Source organism: Camelus ferus, chromosome 2, assembly GCF_009834535.1.
Source record: "Camelus ferus isolate YT-003-E chromosome 2, BCGSAC_Cfer_1.0, whole genome shotgun sequence".
In the NCBI taxonomy this organism is placed as follows: domain Eukaryota; kingdom Metazoa; phylum Chordata; class Mammalia; order Artiodactyla; family Camelidae; genus Camelus; species Camelus ferus.
In genome coordinates, this window is record NC_045697.1 from 54,614,467 (window position 1) to 54,626,914 (window position 12,448).

Genomic DNA, 12,448 nt, shown 5'->3' on the forward strand with positions numbered 1-12,448 from the left:
AGTATGAATGGATTGAATTCCTCTAATAGGATAGAGACTATCAGAGTTGGTTAAGCAATACAAACTGACCTATATGTTTATAGGAAACACTTCAAGTTTTAAAATAAAAGATTATTAAAGAGTTAGGTAGGCTAATGTAAACAAAAAGAAAATAGTAATGTAATTTTAACATTAGATGAAATGAAATTTAAGGTTAAAAGTGCTGAACAGGATAAAGGACTTGCAATAATAATAAAATTAGCAATTTATTGAGGAAGATAGAAAAATCGTAAACTATTCAGTACCATACAACCTAGCAACCAAAATGTATTAAGAAAAAAAAAACTAAGAAAAGGCAAGGAGATTTTAATTTAAATAATACAGTTAGACTGGGAGATTTTTTTTTAAAGGAAGTACAGGGGATTGATCCTAGGACCTTGTGTGTGCTAAGCATGTGCTCTACCACTGAGCTGTACCCTCCCCACCTAGATTGGGAAACTTTGATAAACCACTTTCAGAATTGGACGACCCTAGCTAATCAAAAGTAAAATCATAGGAAGCTGATTATATAGCCAGCAAACTTAGTCTATAGTTCTTTGCATTGTTCAGATACTTGTGTGTACACACAAACACATGCATACATAATAACTAACCCTGATTTCTAAATTTTCTGTTGTGGACCATTTATATGGTTTTCAATTTGATTTTTGTTTCCTGATTCTGTTATAAACAGTACTACCATGAATGTTCTTGTACTTGTATCTTTGCTCATTTTTCTGAATATTTTTGCAAACTCATTTTCTAAAAATGAAGTTTCTGAGTCAAACAGTATTACAGTTGTAGGTATTGTCAATTTGTCTTCAATCAGCTTACATTTCTACCTACAGTATATGAGAATTCAGGTGTACCTTTAAAATCATTAGCCATTGGTGTTATTAAATCTTTTCCAATCTAGTAGCTTATTTTTTCATTGACATTTCTTTAATAGCACAAACATGTCTTAAATTAATTTTTCTAGCATTTTGTCTAGAAGCATTAGTGTTCTAGAAAGTAGTATCAGTCTTTTCACTGCAAAGTATCATCTAACATTTATATGTGTACATTTTTTGTCTGATGTCTTTTTACAGTATTGCCCTCCAACACACCAAATGTTCGCAGGACTGTGAGAACACGATCAAAACCTTTGGAATACTGGCGAGGAGAGCGTCTAGATTATCAAGGAAGGCCATCAGGTAAACTTTATGCTTTAATGTCTCAAAAAAAAATAATGGTAATTACTGCAGTTTATTGAGGTATATTATTTGCCAAGCACTGTCTTACATATATTACCTTATTTAATTTCATCCTCCAAAAATGTGACAAGAATAGATTCAAGTCCAGATTTCTCTGATTACTAGAGATGCTGATTTTTTTTTCTCTTTGGTAGCAATATGAGGTGAGTGTGTGGCTTTACAGAGTGTTATCATTTCTATACTATCTAACAAGTTTCCTAATTGCATAAAATGAAGCACTAGATCAGAGTGTGAGAAGATTATAACTGGCAAAGATTATGTATTCTCCATTATTATTCTTACTCCGTTTTCTTATATTGTTCTACAGAAATGGTAGAGGGTGGGAAAGAAAGTATAGTGAGTGTCATTTTAAAGTTATTTTCTTTTTTGATGGATATTTCTAAGTCAAAGTACTAAACTCACATGTAGATTACTATAAATAGTTCATTGCTGACCTTTGTTTTCTTTGTATTTTAAACCTCCACTGATGACTGCTGATTTCAAGCAACAGAGACCATTCCATCAGTTTTCATCAGTGCTTCTAAGAAGATTTAGGATAGTAGAGACCTAAGTAAAATTGGTTGCTATTTGTTATATTTGAATTTTTAGCTATGGAATGTAGTTAGTAGTAATGTATCCTTTGGTATTTTGAAAGGAAATGTGCTATACTAATTTAAAGAGTTTTGTTTCAAGGTTTTTACTTTGCCAGGTGTGATAATTTACCCTTTTTTTGGTTAAATTTCAGGAGGATTCGTAATTGGTGGAATTCTTTCCCCAGACACAGTATCATCTAAAAGGAAAGCAAAAGAAAACTTGGGAAAAGTCAACGCAGTAGATAATAGGAAAAGGATCTGTCTTGATAATGATGAAAGAAGTATGAACTTAATCCTTATTTTAAATAACAGTGCTTTGAGAAGTAGCTCTTTGCAAATTTTGAAATATACTTCTAAAAGCTTCAGGGTAATACTACTTTAGGGTAAATTCACTTTTTAATGTCTACTTTTTTCCCCCAGATTTTGAAAGTAAACTAATCTAATCTTTAAAAAAAATTGGTAATAGCGTAGTATAAAATATTTCCACATCAGTAAATTACCCTGTCAGTGAAGCTTATCTTTTCCATGTTCAAACTATGGTTAAAATAGACATTTTAATGAATTCTTTCTAAAGTGAATCTCATACTTCAGCTCTCTTAGAGAATGTGCAAAACACCATTTAACTTCTTGATGATGCAAGAGTTCAAGAGTTCTGTTACAATAGGCTTACAGAAAATAAGTTTGGGATGTTTGCTTCTATATTAAATCATTGTGGCTTTTGAATTTTTGTTTATCAAAGTGGTCGTTGATAAGTAAGAAGAGATCATTATGCTGCTGGCAATTTCCTTTACAACTTGTCCATAGCTGTATTTCATACTAGATTTTTTTTTAATTGAAAAGAATTTTAAGTAAATAGTTTGTATTTTAGTGGTATTTCTTTTTGCAGAGAATAAACTTGTGGTAAACCTGAATATACCTCTTGGAGATCCTTTGCAGCCAACGAGGGTAAAGGACCCTGAAACAAGAGAGATTATTCTTATGGGTAAGATCAGGGATGAAATTGAGAATGCTTAATTTAACAACTAGGAAGGACAAACTGTTTGCTTGAAGACTGGCCTATCTACTTTGCCTTTTTCTCCCTGGATGTCAGAGCCAAAGTCCTGTAAAGGGTCTAATTCCAGTAAGCAGCCTGTGTGAGGACTACTCTAGGGGAATTGATGGCAGACAACCTCCAGGGGACATATAGTACCATGCATTTGTCCTCTGCCTCCCCCAGTAGGTTCTAGGCTTTCTTTGACAGGCCTGGGGGACAGTGGCTGTTTATGGAGAAGTATATAGCAAGTTAACTGGCAGACACTCAGATACACCCTTACTGTGAGACCCCAGGGATTGTGGGAAGGATTTAGACAGCCTTTTGAACTTTGAGATGCTAGTAATGGTATCTGGGGTACAAAACCTTTGGGAGGATGACTAGCAAGGGCATGAGTCAGCCTAACAAATGACAGGCTTAGTCTTAAGGTTCTCGAAGCCTTCTGCTATACTTAATAGGCATTAAACATTTTGTGTCTGGGAGACCATGGGAGGTTCCAAGGGACAGACTATAGTAGGGTGTTGGGGTTAAGTAGGGAACACTCAGCTATTTATCAACCAGGAGATATTTACACACAGGATATATTAACATGTTTTAATGACTATTATGACTGTACCAATGAGTACTGAGGACTATTTTTCCAAAGTTGGAGGACAAATTGGTCAAACCAGAAAGGCAGTAATGGTATTTATACTTAAAATTTTGGCTGTGGAATAGATTCCATGTAATCTCTTATGTATCAAAGTTATTTCTTTATTCAGATTATTTATTTCGCAACAGAGTTAGAAGTTCAGGGAATTTTGTTTAGTGTAGTGTTTTAACTAAAAACATTACTATACTGTATCATATTTTTAAAGTTGTGAATGTTGTCCAGAATTCGTCACTTTTTATTTGTTGATTGAGTCCATTTTATGTATTTTCTATATCCTGCAGTCTGTGGCATTACTAACATTTCCAGATATCCAAGGAAATAGTCAGAAGCTGATAACAGAAAAATCTATTAATTATAGATCTGGAAAGGTTTGTAAATGAAAGGGAAATTTTAAAAGTGAGTTAGTTATTTGTGAGCTATAGTTAGAACTTAGGTTACTTAGTGCTTTTTACCTGATGATACATTTGTACTTTGGCTATGTTAAACTTTTTTAAGATAAGGAATTCTTTCTTGTCTCTTAGCTGATTTTGTTTTCTATCTGAGCTGTTATATGAATAATAATAATACTACATTGTTATTATTAATAGTTAAGAATTACCTAATGCTTACTTTGTGCCAGTGTTTTAAATACTTTACACACATTAACTCATTTCATATTCACAACTCTAATGTAGATGAACTATTACTATCGCATTTTATAGAAAAGGAAATGGAGGCACTGAGAGGATAAGCAACTTGGCTAAACTAAGGTCACATAGCTTGTAAGACAGAGAGAGGATCTGACTGCTGGTATTCTAGCTCCAAAATCAATGTTCTTAATCATACCTATCTTTCTAAGGCAGGTTTATATCTAGAAATAACTATATGCGTGTGTATATATATTGTATCATGGAGCAATATCATTGCTGTTACTTTTGTTAATTTTTTTCCCTTAGATCTTGTGAGGCCACGAGATACATATCAATTTTGTGTTGAACATGGTGAGTTAAAAGTATATAAAACATTGGATACACCCTTTTTTTCTACTGGAAAATTGATACTAGGACCTCATCAAGAAAAGGGAAAGCAACATGTTGGCCTTGATACATTGGTGAGTGTATTTCTCCATATATTTATGTTTTGCTGTTGGTACAACTCTGATTTATTGGAATTGATGAGGCATTAAAGTTGCTATTTCCTCAGAAATGATATTTTATTACTATAGTGAACAGATAATTTTCTTATTTGTTAAATCTATTTAGAGTCAGTCACCCAAAGGCTTTTTAAAAGTACTTGTTTTGTGCATAGCAGTGTAACCTTGAGATTCAGAAGTTTAAGGAATGGTCTTTACTTAATAGAATCTTAGAAATTAGGTTCGCAAACAAATCATTATAATTTTAAAGCTGGAGGGGATTATTGAGATTAAGTCGAAATCTCATTTCTCTAATCATGCAGTTCAGTAATAAAGAAGTTAAAAGACTACTTCAAAGTCATATAACTAGTTTGCAGCAGATTGAGGACTGGGAGCGAGTTGCTTCAGTAAGTACTAAATAATACATTACTGTAAATAGCAGTATTACTGGATGAAGTTATAGTAAGACTCAAGGTGAGTCACTCTCTCTCTCTCTGTCTCTCACTGGAGACACACATCCCTGAAACATTGTATATATATCAGACAATTTCTGCATCTTGAAATTGAAAATTAAAGATTTTAAGAATCACCAGATTTTAAGAATATTTAATATTATACCAGCATTTAAAAAATATATCTAAGGTACATTTTTCAGTAAGTAACATTTTCAGTAAATAAGTAACATTTCAGGATCATGGGTTACTGGAGGACAACATTCAAAACACTTTTTTTTTTACTGACAGTTACAGTAAGCTCAAAAAGGAGAAACAAAAAGAGCATCAGGACTCTTCAGTTTATATTAAGGCAAATCAAGGCAAGGAAAGGAAAATGTACATATGAGAGTAAAAGTGTAATTTATTACTACATCAGTATAGTATATAGAATCCAGATTTAAAATACTTTAAAATATTTTTTAATCCAATCTTAAAATGTTATAGATCTCCAGGTGTTATTAAGAGAGTAAGAATAACACATTTAACTAACTGAAGTAATAGATAATCCCTGTGTAATTATTAAGGAACAATTAATAGGGGAGGAGGGCATAGTTTAGAGGTAGAGTGCATGCCTAGCATGCATGAGATCCTGGGTTCTATCCCCAGTACCTCCATTATAAATAAATAAATAAATCTAATTACCTCCCCCTCCGAAATGAAAAAAAGAAAGAAAATTAAGGAACAATTAATAATGAAGATAAGCATTATGAAATGTCATCATTGAACTAATAATAGTTACCCATTAAACTGTAATGCCTTTGTTATAAAAAAAAGAATATTGAATAGTAAATGTTTGAAAGTGTTTAACCTGTCTAATATTCAAAGAAATCCATGTTAAAAATAAAGGACCCTTTATAATTACTCAGTAGAAATTATTGGAAAATTGTTTATACACTTTCACTTATGAATATAATTTCATAATTTTTTCCTAGGAAAATAAATGAAAAGTTAGGGAAGCTGGGGGTGGGAGGGTGGCAAGTATAGCTGAGTGGTAGAGCGCATACTTAGAATGAATGAGGTTCTGGATTCAATCCCCAGTTTCTCCATTAAAAAAAGAAGTTAGGGAAGCTGAACATACATAGTTATTCATTGTAACATTGACAGTAATTGCAAGCATTAGAAATGACTGAAAATGTGCTACAGGAAGAAAATGGCTATATTTATATTTTGACTTAGTAATAAATAAACCATTATATGATAATCAGTTATATAGCACTTAGATGTTCCAGGCACTGTACTAAACATTTTTATATTAATGTAAGCATATTATTTTGAAGAATAGCCATCTGGAACACCTTTAGGATAAACATTTAAGCAAACTGCAAGACAGAAAATTCTTTTATTTTTTTCTGACTAGAATTTAAAAATGAAAATGACAGAGATGTGAAGGAACTACAGAAAATAACATGTTACTAGATGATTATATTTGATTTTTATTTCTTCTAAATATTGCCTTTAACTTTTCATAATGAAAATCAAAGTTAAATTTTAAAAAAAAATAATGGAGTATTTTTACATTTTAAAAAATGAAGCACACTTTTAAATATATGCTCTTGAGAAACAAAAAGAGCAAGATGGAGAACCAGCATAGGCTATTAACTCTTTCACACTCAGTTCTAGATAATCAGTAAGAGAGAAAGTAGCACAGAAGAATTAACAAATTAACCATGGGAGTTGGTTGTGGAGCTCTACTAGAAGACAAAAGGATATCAAGAAATGGAAAATATGAAAGTTTAGTGATACGAAGAACAGAAAAAAAAAAACCAAAAACCAAAACAGAAGGAGTTAAAATCCAAATGACCAAAAGGTAGAAATACTTGAAAAAATATTTCCAGACAATAATTGCTCCAGAACTAAAAAACAAAGTGACAGCAACACATTAAAGGAACCAGAGTTCCTTAGAGAGATGTCTGATTTCAGGCCCGGGCTGAGCTTGAAATTTTATTATACCTGACAGCAAACTGTCAAAGACCATTAAGATTGGCTCGTAAGATCTCAGAATCGAACTTGAAGACACACTACCTGGACAAAGATGCGAAAACTTGAGTATCAATAAGAATAACTTCAGTGGATTGATATACATCAATTATATCTAAATCTGTGAATTTCTAAGACTACTACAAAAAGAAAAACTTAATTCAACACTGTTGAAGAATTCTAGGAAGCCAACCCTTAACAACAAATATGGTAAATAAAGGGAAATAATTAAACACTTATTCTGCTGTTCTCAAATAAACTGTACTATTAGGTAACCAAATGATAAATGAGGGGAATTTTATCCTTCTTGGTAATATTCCATTTTAACATTCCTTCTTCATTTATTAATTAGAATATTTCTATTCCAATTAATATTTCTGTTTACAACACCTGATAAATTATTGGATCTATGATCAGTGTCTGCTAACATCTAAAAAGTGTATGACCAGATATTATGTGCCTTCAAATGGAAGTATACAACACTGTCTATGAAGTAATCTTGCCTCCCCTACCTCTTAAAAAACAACAACAATAAAATAAACACCTCACACACACCACCACCTGAATTTGATATAGTCCTTAGAACTACCAATTCATAGGAAATAAAGAATACCGGAATCTTAAAAAAAAAGGACACAAATGAACTACTTATGATTTATAACTTAAATGACTGATTTCTTGAAAATGTGTAAGCACATTTGACTGTCCTTTGTGATTGGATTACTGCATTCTGTTGATTCTTATTTTGTGATTGGCTTTATTCCTTTGATAACTATGCAAGTTTAAAAAGCTAAGGCTCTAAACTGTTCTTAGAAGTAATGAACAGTACATGTATGTAAATTTAAAAATATGTGCAATATATTGTATATATGTATTTACATGCAATACATTGTATATGTGCAGTCAAATTGTATCATTTTAGCTAATAAAACTGAAAAATGATTAAAAAAAAATAGCAGACTTTTCAAATGACACCCTGGGGTTATAATCAGCAAAATCCAGCTGTGTAAAGATTTTTAAAACAAATTTTGTTTCTTGATTTCTTTAATAAATAAACTGCAAGGAATTAAAAAGAGAGAATCAGGTGGAATGTATAGATCAGGGTTCTCAACCATGGCACTACTGATATTTTGGACTGGACAATTCTTTGTTGTAGGGAGACTGTCCTGTGCATTCTGAGATGTTTAGAAGCATCCCTGACCTCTACCCACTAACTTCCAGTAGTATCCCTTTAGTTATGAGAATTAAAAATGTCCCCAGCCATTGCCAATTGTCCCCTGAGGAGCAAAATCGCCCCCAAAGTGAGAACCATTATAGATTGAGTGATTTAAAAGGTAGATCAAGTAGTGACCATGTGTGCCTCTTATTTGGATCTTGATTCAAATCCTTAAAAATATGATATTTAAAAGATAATTGGAAATTTGAATACTGAGTCGGCATTTGATAGTATATATCCATTTATTTTTAGGTGTGATAACAGTGTTGTGGTCATGTTTTTAAAAAGGACTTTGCTCTTTTAGCACACATTGAAATATTTATAGGTGATTTATGATGCTAGGCATTCACTTCCAACTAATATGGCATGGGGAAAACAGACTCTGAATAAAGCAGGTTATTGGGGTTTGATATTTATTCATGGGAGTTAATCATTCTATTTTTGTGTATTTCAAAAGCATTCTTAGTAAAATGTTTGCAGAAACAGGTATGCCTAGAAGCGCCAAACTGAATAGATAATGAAAAAACGCCTAGAAATATATATGCTTGACTTTCTGGGTAGTGTGTGTATTACCTTTTTCTATTTTTTCAGGCAAAACTTTTTGGCTATAATAAAAAAATACTTATTTTATTAAGTTATAAGAGGACCTTTAGAAACACTTTATGAACTTTTTCCATTTACGGGGTATATTGTAGGGGCTAAGAACATGGATTCTGGAATCAAATGCCTGAGTTCAAATCCTAGCTCTTCCATTTACACTGTCACCTTGGAAAGTTACACCCCTCTGTACGTCATTCTCTTCATCTGTGAAAAGCTTTTAAAATAGTATCTATCTCATTGGTAGATGCATACATTGAATGAGTAAAAGGAAGTGCTTAGAACAGTGGCTGGCATGGAATAAGTGCTAGATCCTAAGTGCTTGTTGCTCTTGTTTTTCTGGTATTTTAGGTTCATATTTTTTTAATAGTAGTAAGAAAAGAGAAAGGAGGAGGAGGCATAATCCTCTGAGGCAAAATATTCTTCATGGCTGAATCTCAAAATTTGAATCTCAAAGTTTGAAAGGCCCTACATTTTGTATTTAGTTGTCTAAAAAACAGGTCATTGCCAGATGCTATCTATGTATAAAATGTAAAAATTTGCCATGTTTGAATACGGAAGCCTGTATGACTGAGTGCTACATTATCCTTTTTTATTTTCTTAATGTTGATTCTTGTTTAAATGTATAATTTTTTTTTCTTTTTATTCTTTGATTTGTCCGATTAAGTTGCGTGTCCCAAGCATGTAACCTTTAAAGAGGTGCACATAAAACTTAGCTATTTTTCTAGTATATCTAAGTGATATTACAGTGGTTGTTCTGAATTTTCATAAACTAGTAAATAAAAAGGAAGAGCAAAAGAAATTTCTTCCTGTATTTGTTTTCTGTTACTTCTGTAACAAATTACCACAAACTTAAACAACATTCACTTATTATCTCACAGTTTTGTAGGTTAAAAATTGAGTGGGCTTGGCTGAGTGCTCTGTTTAGTGTCACAAGACTGGAATCAAGATGTTGGGAGATCTGCATTCCTCTCTGAAGGCTCTTAGAATAAATCTGCTTTCAAATTCATTCAGGTTGTTGGCAGAATTCAGTTTCATGTGGCTGTAGGACTGAGGTTCCTATTTGTTCACTGGCTGTTGGCCAGGGTGTCCTTCTCAGCTTCTAGAAATAGCCTACACTCCTTGGCTCATGCCTCTCTTATCTATAGCACTAGCAACAGTGAAAGTCCTTCTCATGCTTCATATTTCTCTGACTTCTCCTCTGCTTCATCTCTCCTCTACTTCCAGCAGGAGAAATTTCTTACTTTCAAGTAAGGCTCATGTGATTAGATAATCCAGGATAATTGCACCATCTCAAGGTCTCCTTTGCCATGTAACATAACAGATCCTAGAGATGAGAGCGTGGCCATCTTTGGAGGTCTGTTAGTCTGCCTACCACATTTACTTTAAGTTTCTTTGGAGTGTACTTGTGGTGTTACAATTTGAAATGAGACTTAATTTTTAATTTTACAGGTTTTTTATGTTAATTTTGGTGACCTTTTATGTACCTTACATGAAACACCTTATATAATAACAACTGGGGATTCATTCTATGTTCCTTCAGGTAAGAATAATTGAAAACATTTTCTTTTGCATAGTTAAATATTTATATAGTAGCTCATGAGCATCATGAAAATGGAAGCCACAGTGGTCAAAAAGAAGCATGATATGACTTTTGCCAAAGAAGTTTGGTGCGTGTTTTCTTTTAATTTTAGCAATAGATAAGTATATCAGGGTTTTGATACATGAAAATTGACTGAGTATACTAATTGCTATGTATAAAAATATTTAGTTAGGAGGTACGTTGTTTTCAGGGTAGAAGGAAAATTATTTCCCCTGTGTTCTCTCAAAGACATTAAGTGGTCAGACAATTTTTAGTAGGTAATTTTAAACATACGGAATAGTGTGCTTCATCAGCTATTGACGAGCATAAGTCTTTGGAAATAGCAATTTTAATTTGTTCAATTGTTCACTCATTCATTCAACAAATGTGATTGAGTGTCTTCAAGCATTGTTTAAGGGTGTGGGATACCTAAGTGAACAAACAGGCAAAACTCCCTACCCTCATGGAGCTTACATTCTTAAAGGAGACAATAATAATACCTATGTTTATATAGTCCTTTGTATGTGCCAACACTGTTGTGAACACTTTACATTTATTAACTCAGTTAATTCTAATATGTATTAATTTCTAATATATAGAAAATCAGTACTGTAAACTTGCCTTTAAGTGAGGCTGTCCATCTGTATTTCACTTTTGCTGTTATTTATTACTCAATTTATTTAAGAGTAGCATTTGCCTCTGTTTAACTTTCAGGTTTTATTTTACTTAACATTTTATCTTTTATACTTATCTATATATTATCTGTGTCTGGTGTAGGGGAATCCATAGCCATTCCAAAGACATAATAACAGGTTCAGAAAGTCAGACAGAGAAAGTCAGATACTGTATGTTTTCACTTATATGTGGAATCTGAAAAATGAAATAAACAAGTGAAAATAACAAAACAGAAACAGACTCACAGATACGAAGAGCAAACTAGTGGTTACCAGTGGAGAGAGGGGAAGGGAGAAGGGGCAAGACAGAGATAGAGGATTAAGAGGTACAGACTACTAGGTATAAAATAAATAAGATACAAGTTTGTAATGTACAGCACAGGAAGTATAGGCAATATTTTATAATAACTTTAAATGGGGTATAATCTATAAAAATATCAAATCACTGTTGTATATCTGAAACTAATACTAAACATTGTAAATCAACTATATTTAAATTAAAAAACCAAAAAAACACAATTGGGTTCAGAGAAGATTTTCTTCCTTCCTGTACCCTTATCTAATTTGTTTTTGCATTCATTTCAAGAATGATGTGAAATTTACATTCTTTCAAGCCTTATCTGGATCACAGGTGGTGGTTAACTCTTGTATTTTTCAGTTCATAGAATTAAATAGATTTATTTTAGATTAGATGATTTTTTAAAAATTTGACACTATATACTATAACTGCCTTAGTGCTGACTACATATTTATTCAAAAGGAAATGATTCCTATGGAAATAAGTTCTAACTTTCTTATCACTTTTTTTCTAGGTAATTATTACAACATCAGAAATCTCCTGAATGAGGAAAGTGTTCTTCTTTTCACTCAGATAAAAAGTTGAAAGATGAAGCAGAGTTTAAATACATGTGTATATAAATATATACATACATACATGTATATAAAACACATTGTGCAGTTGAGATGTTTATATGTGTAATTATTTGTAATTTTTAAAATATTCAGTTTTGTGTACTTGTTTCAATAAACATTTCAAACTCCCATATGTATATTCTAATTTTTTCATGAATATGCACATAACCTGAGGTGATGTCCACATTCATAGTGTTTTAATAACATGACAGGAATACCAAAATCACTGCTCCCAGTGATATGCAGGTGCACCTTGGAGATACTGTGGGTTTGATTCCAGACCATCACAATAAAGAGAAAATTGCAATAAAGCAAGTCACATGAAGTTTTTGGTTTTCCAGTGTGTATAAAAGTTATGTT

General features: G+C 32.3%; 1 protein-coding gene across 4 annotated transcripts in view; it reads left to right on the forward strand.

Moving 5' to 3' along the window:
• The window catches only part of CENPC (centromere protein C), a 62,701-nt gene extending 50,484 nt beyond the window's left edge, over positions 1-12,217 (forward strand). For 2 of the 4 annotated variants that reach the window (XM_032459154.1, XM_032459132.1), the window contains 6 exons: positions 1,107-1,211; positions 1,996-2,124; positions 2,730-2,825; positions 4,461-4,615; positions 10,373-10,463; positions 11,989-12,217. In XM_032459154.1, coding sequence (XP_032315045.1) covers positions 1,107-1,211; positions 1,996-2,124; positions 2,730-2,825; positions 4,461-4,615; positions 10,373-10,463; positions 11,989-12,059 — 647 coding nt within the window. In that variant the 3' untranslated portion in view covers positions 12,060-12,217. Of the gene's footprint in view, positions 1-1,106; positions 1,212-1,995; positions 2,125-2,729; positions 2,826-4,460; positions 4,616-4,959; positions 7,649-10,147; positions 10,278-10,372; positions 10,464-11,988 lie in introns of those variants that run through there. The other 2 variants (XR_004312327.1, XM_032459145.1) reach the window with 2 other exon arrangements.
• Positions 12,218-12,448: the final 231 nt, after the last annotated feature.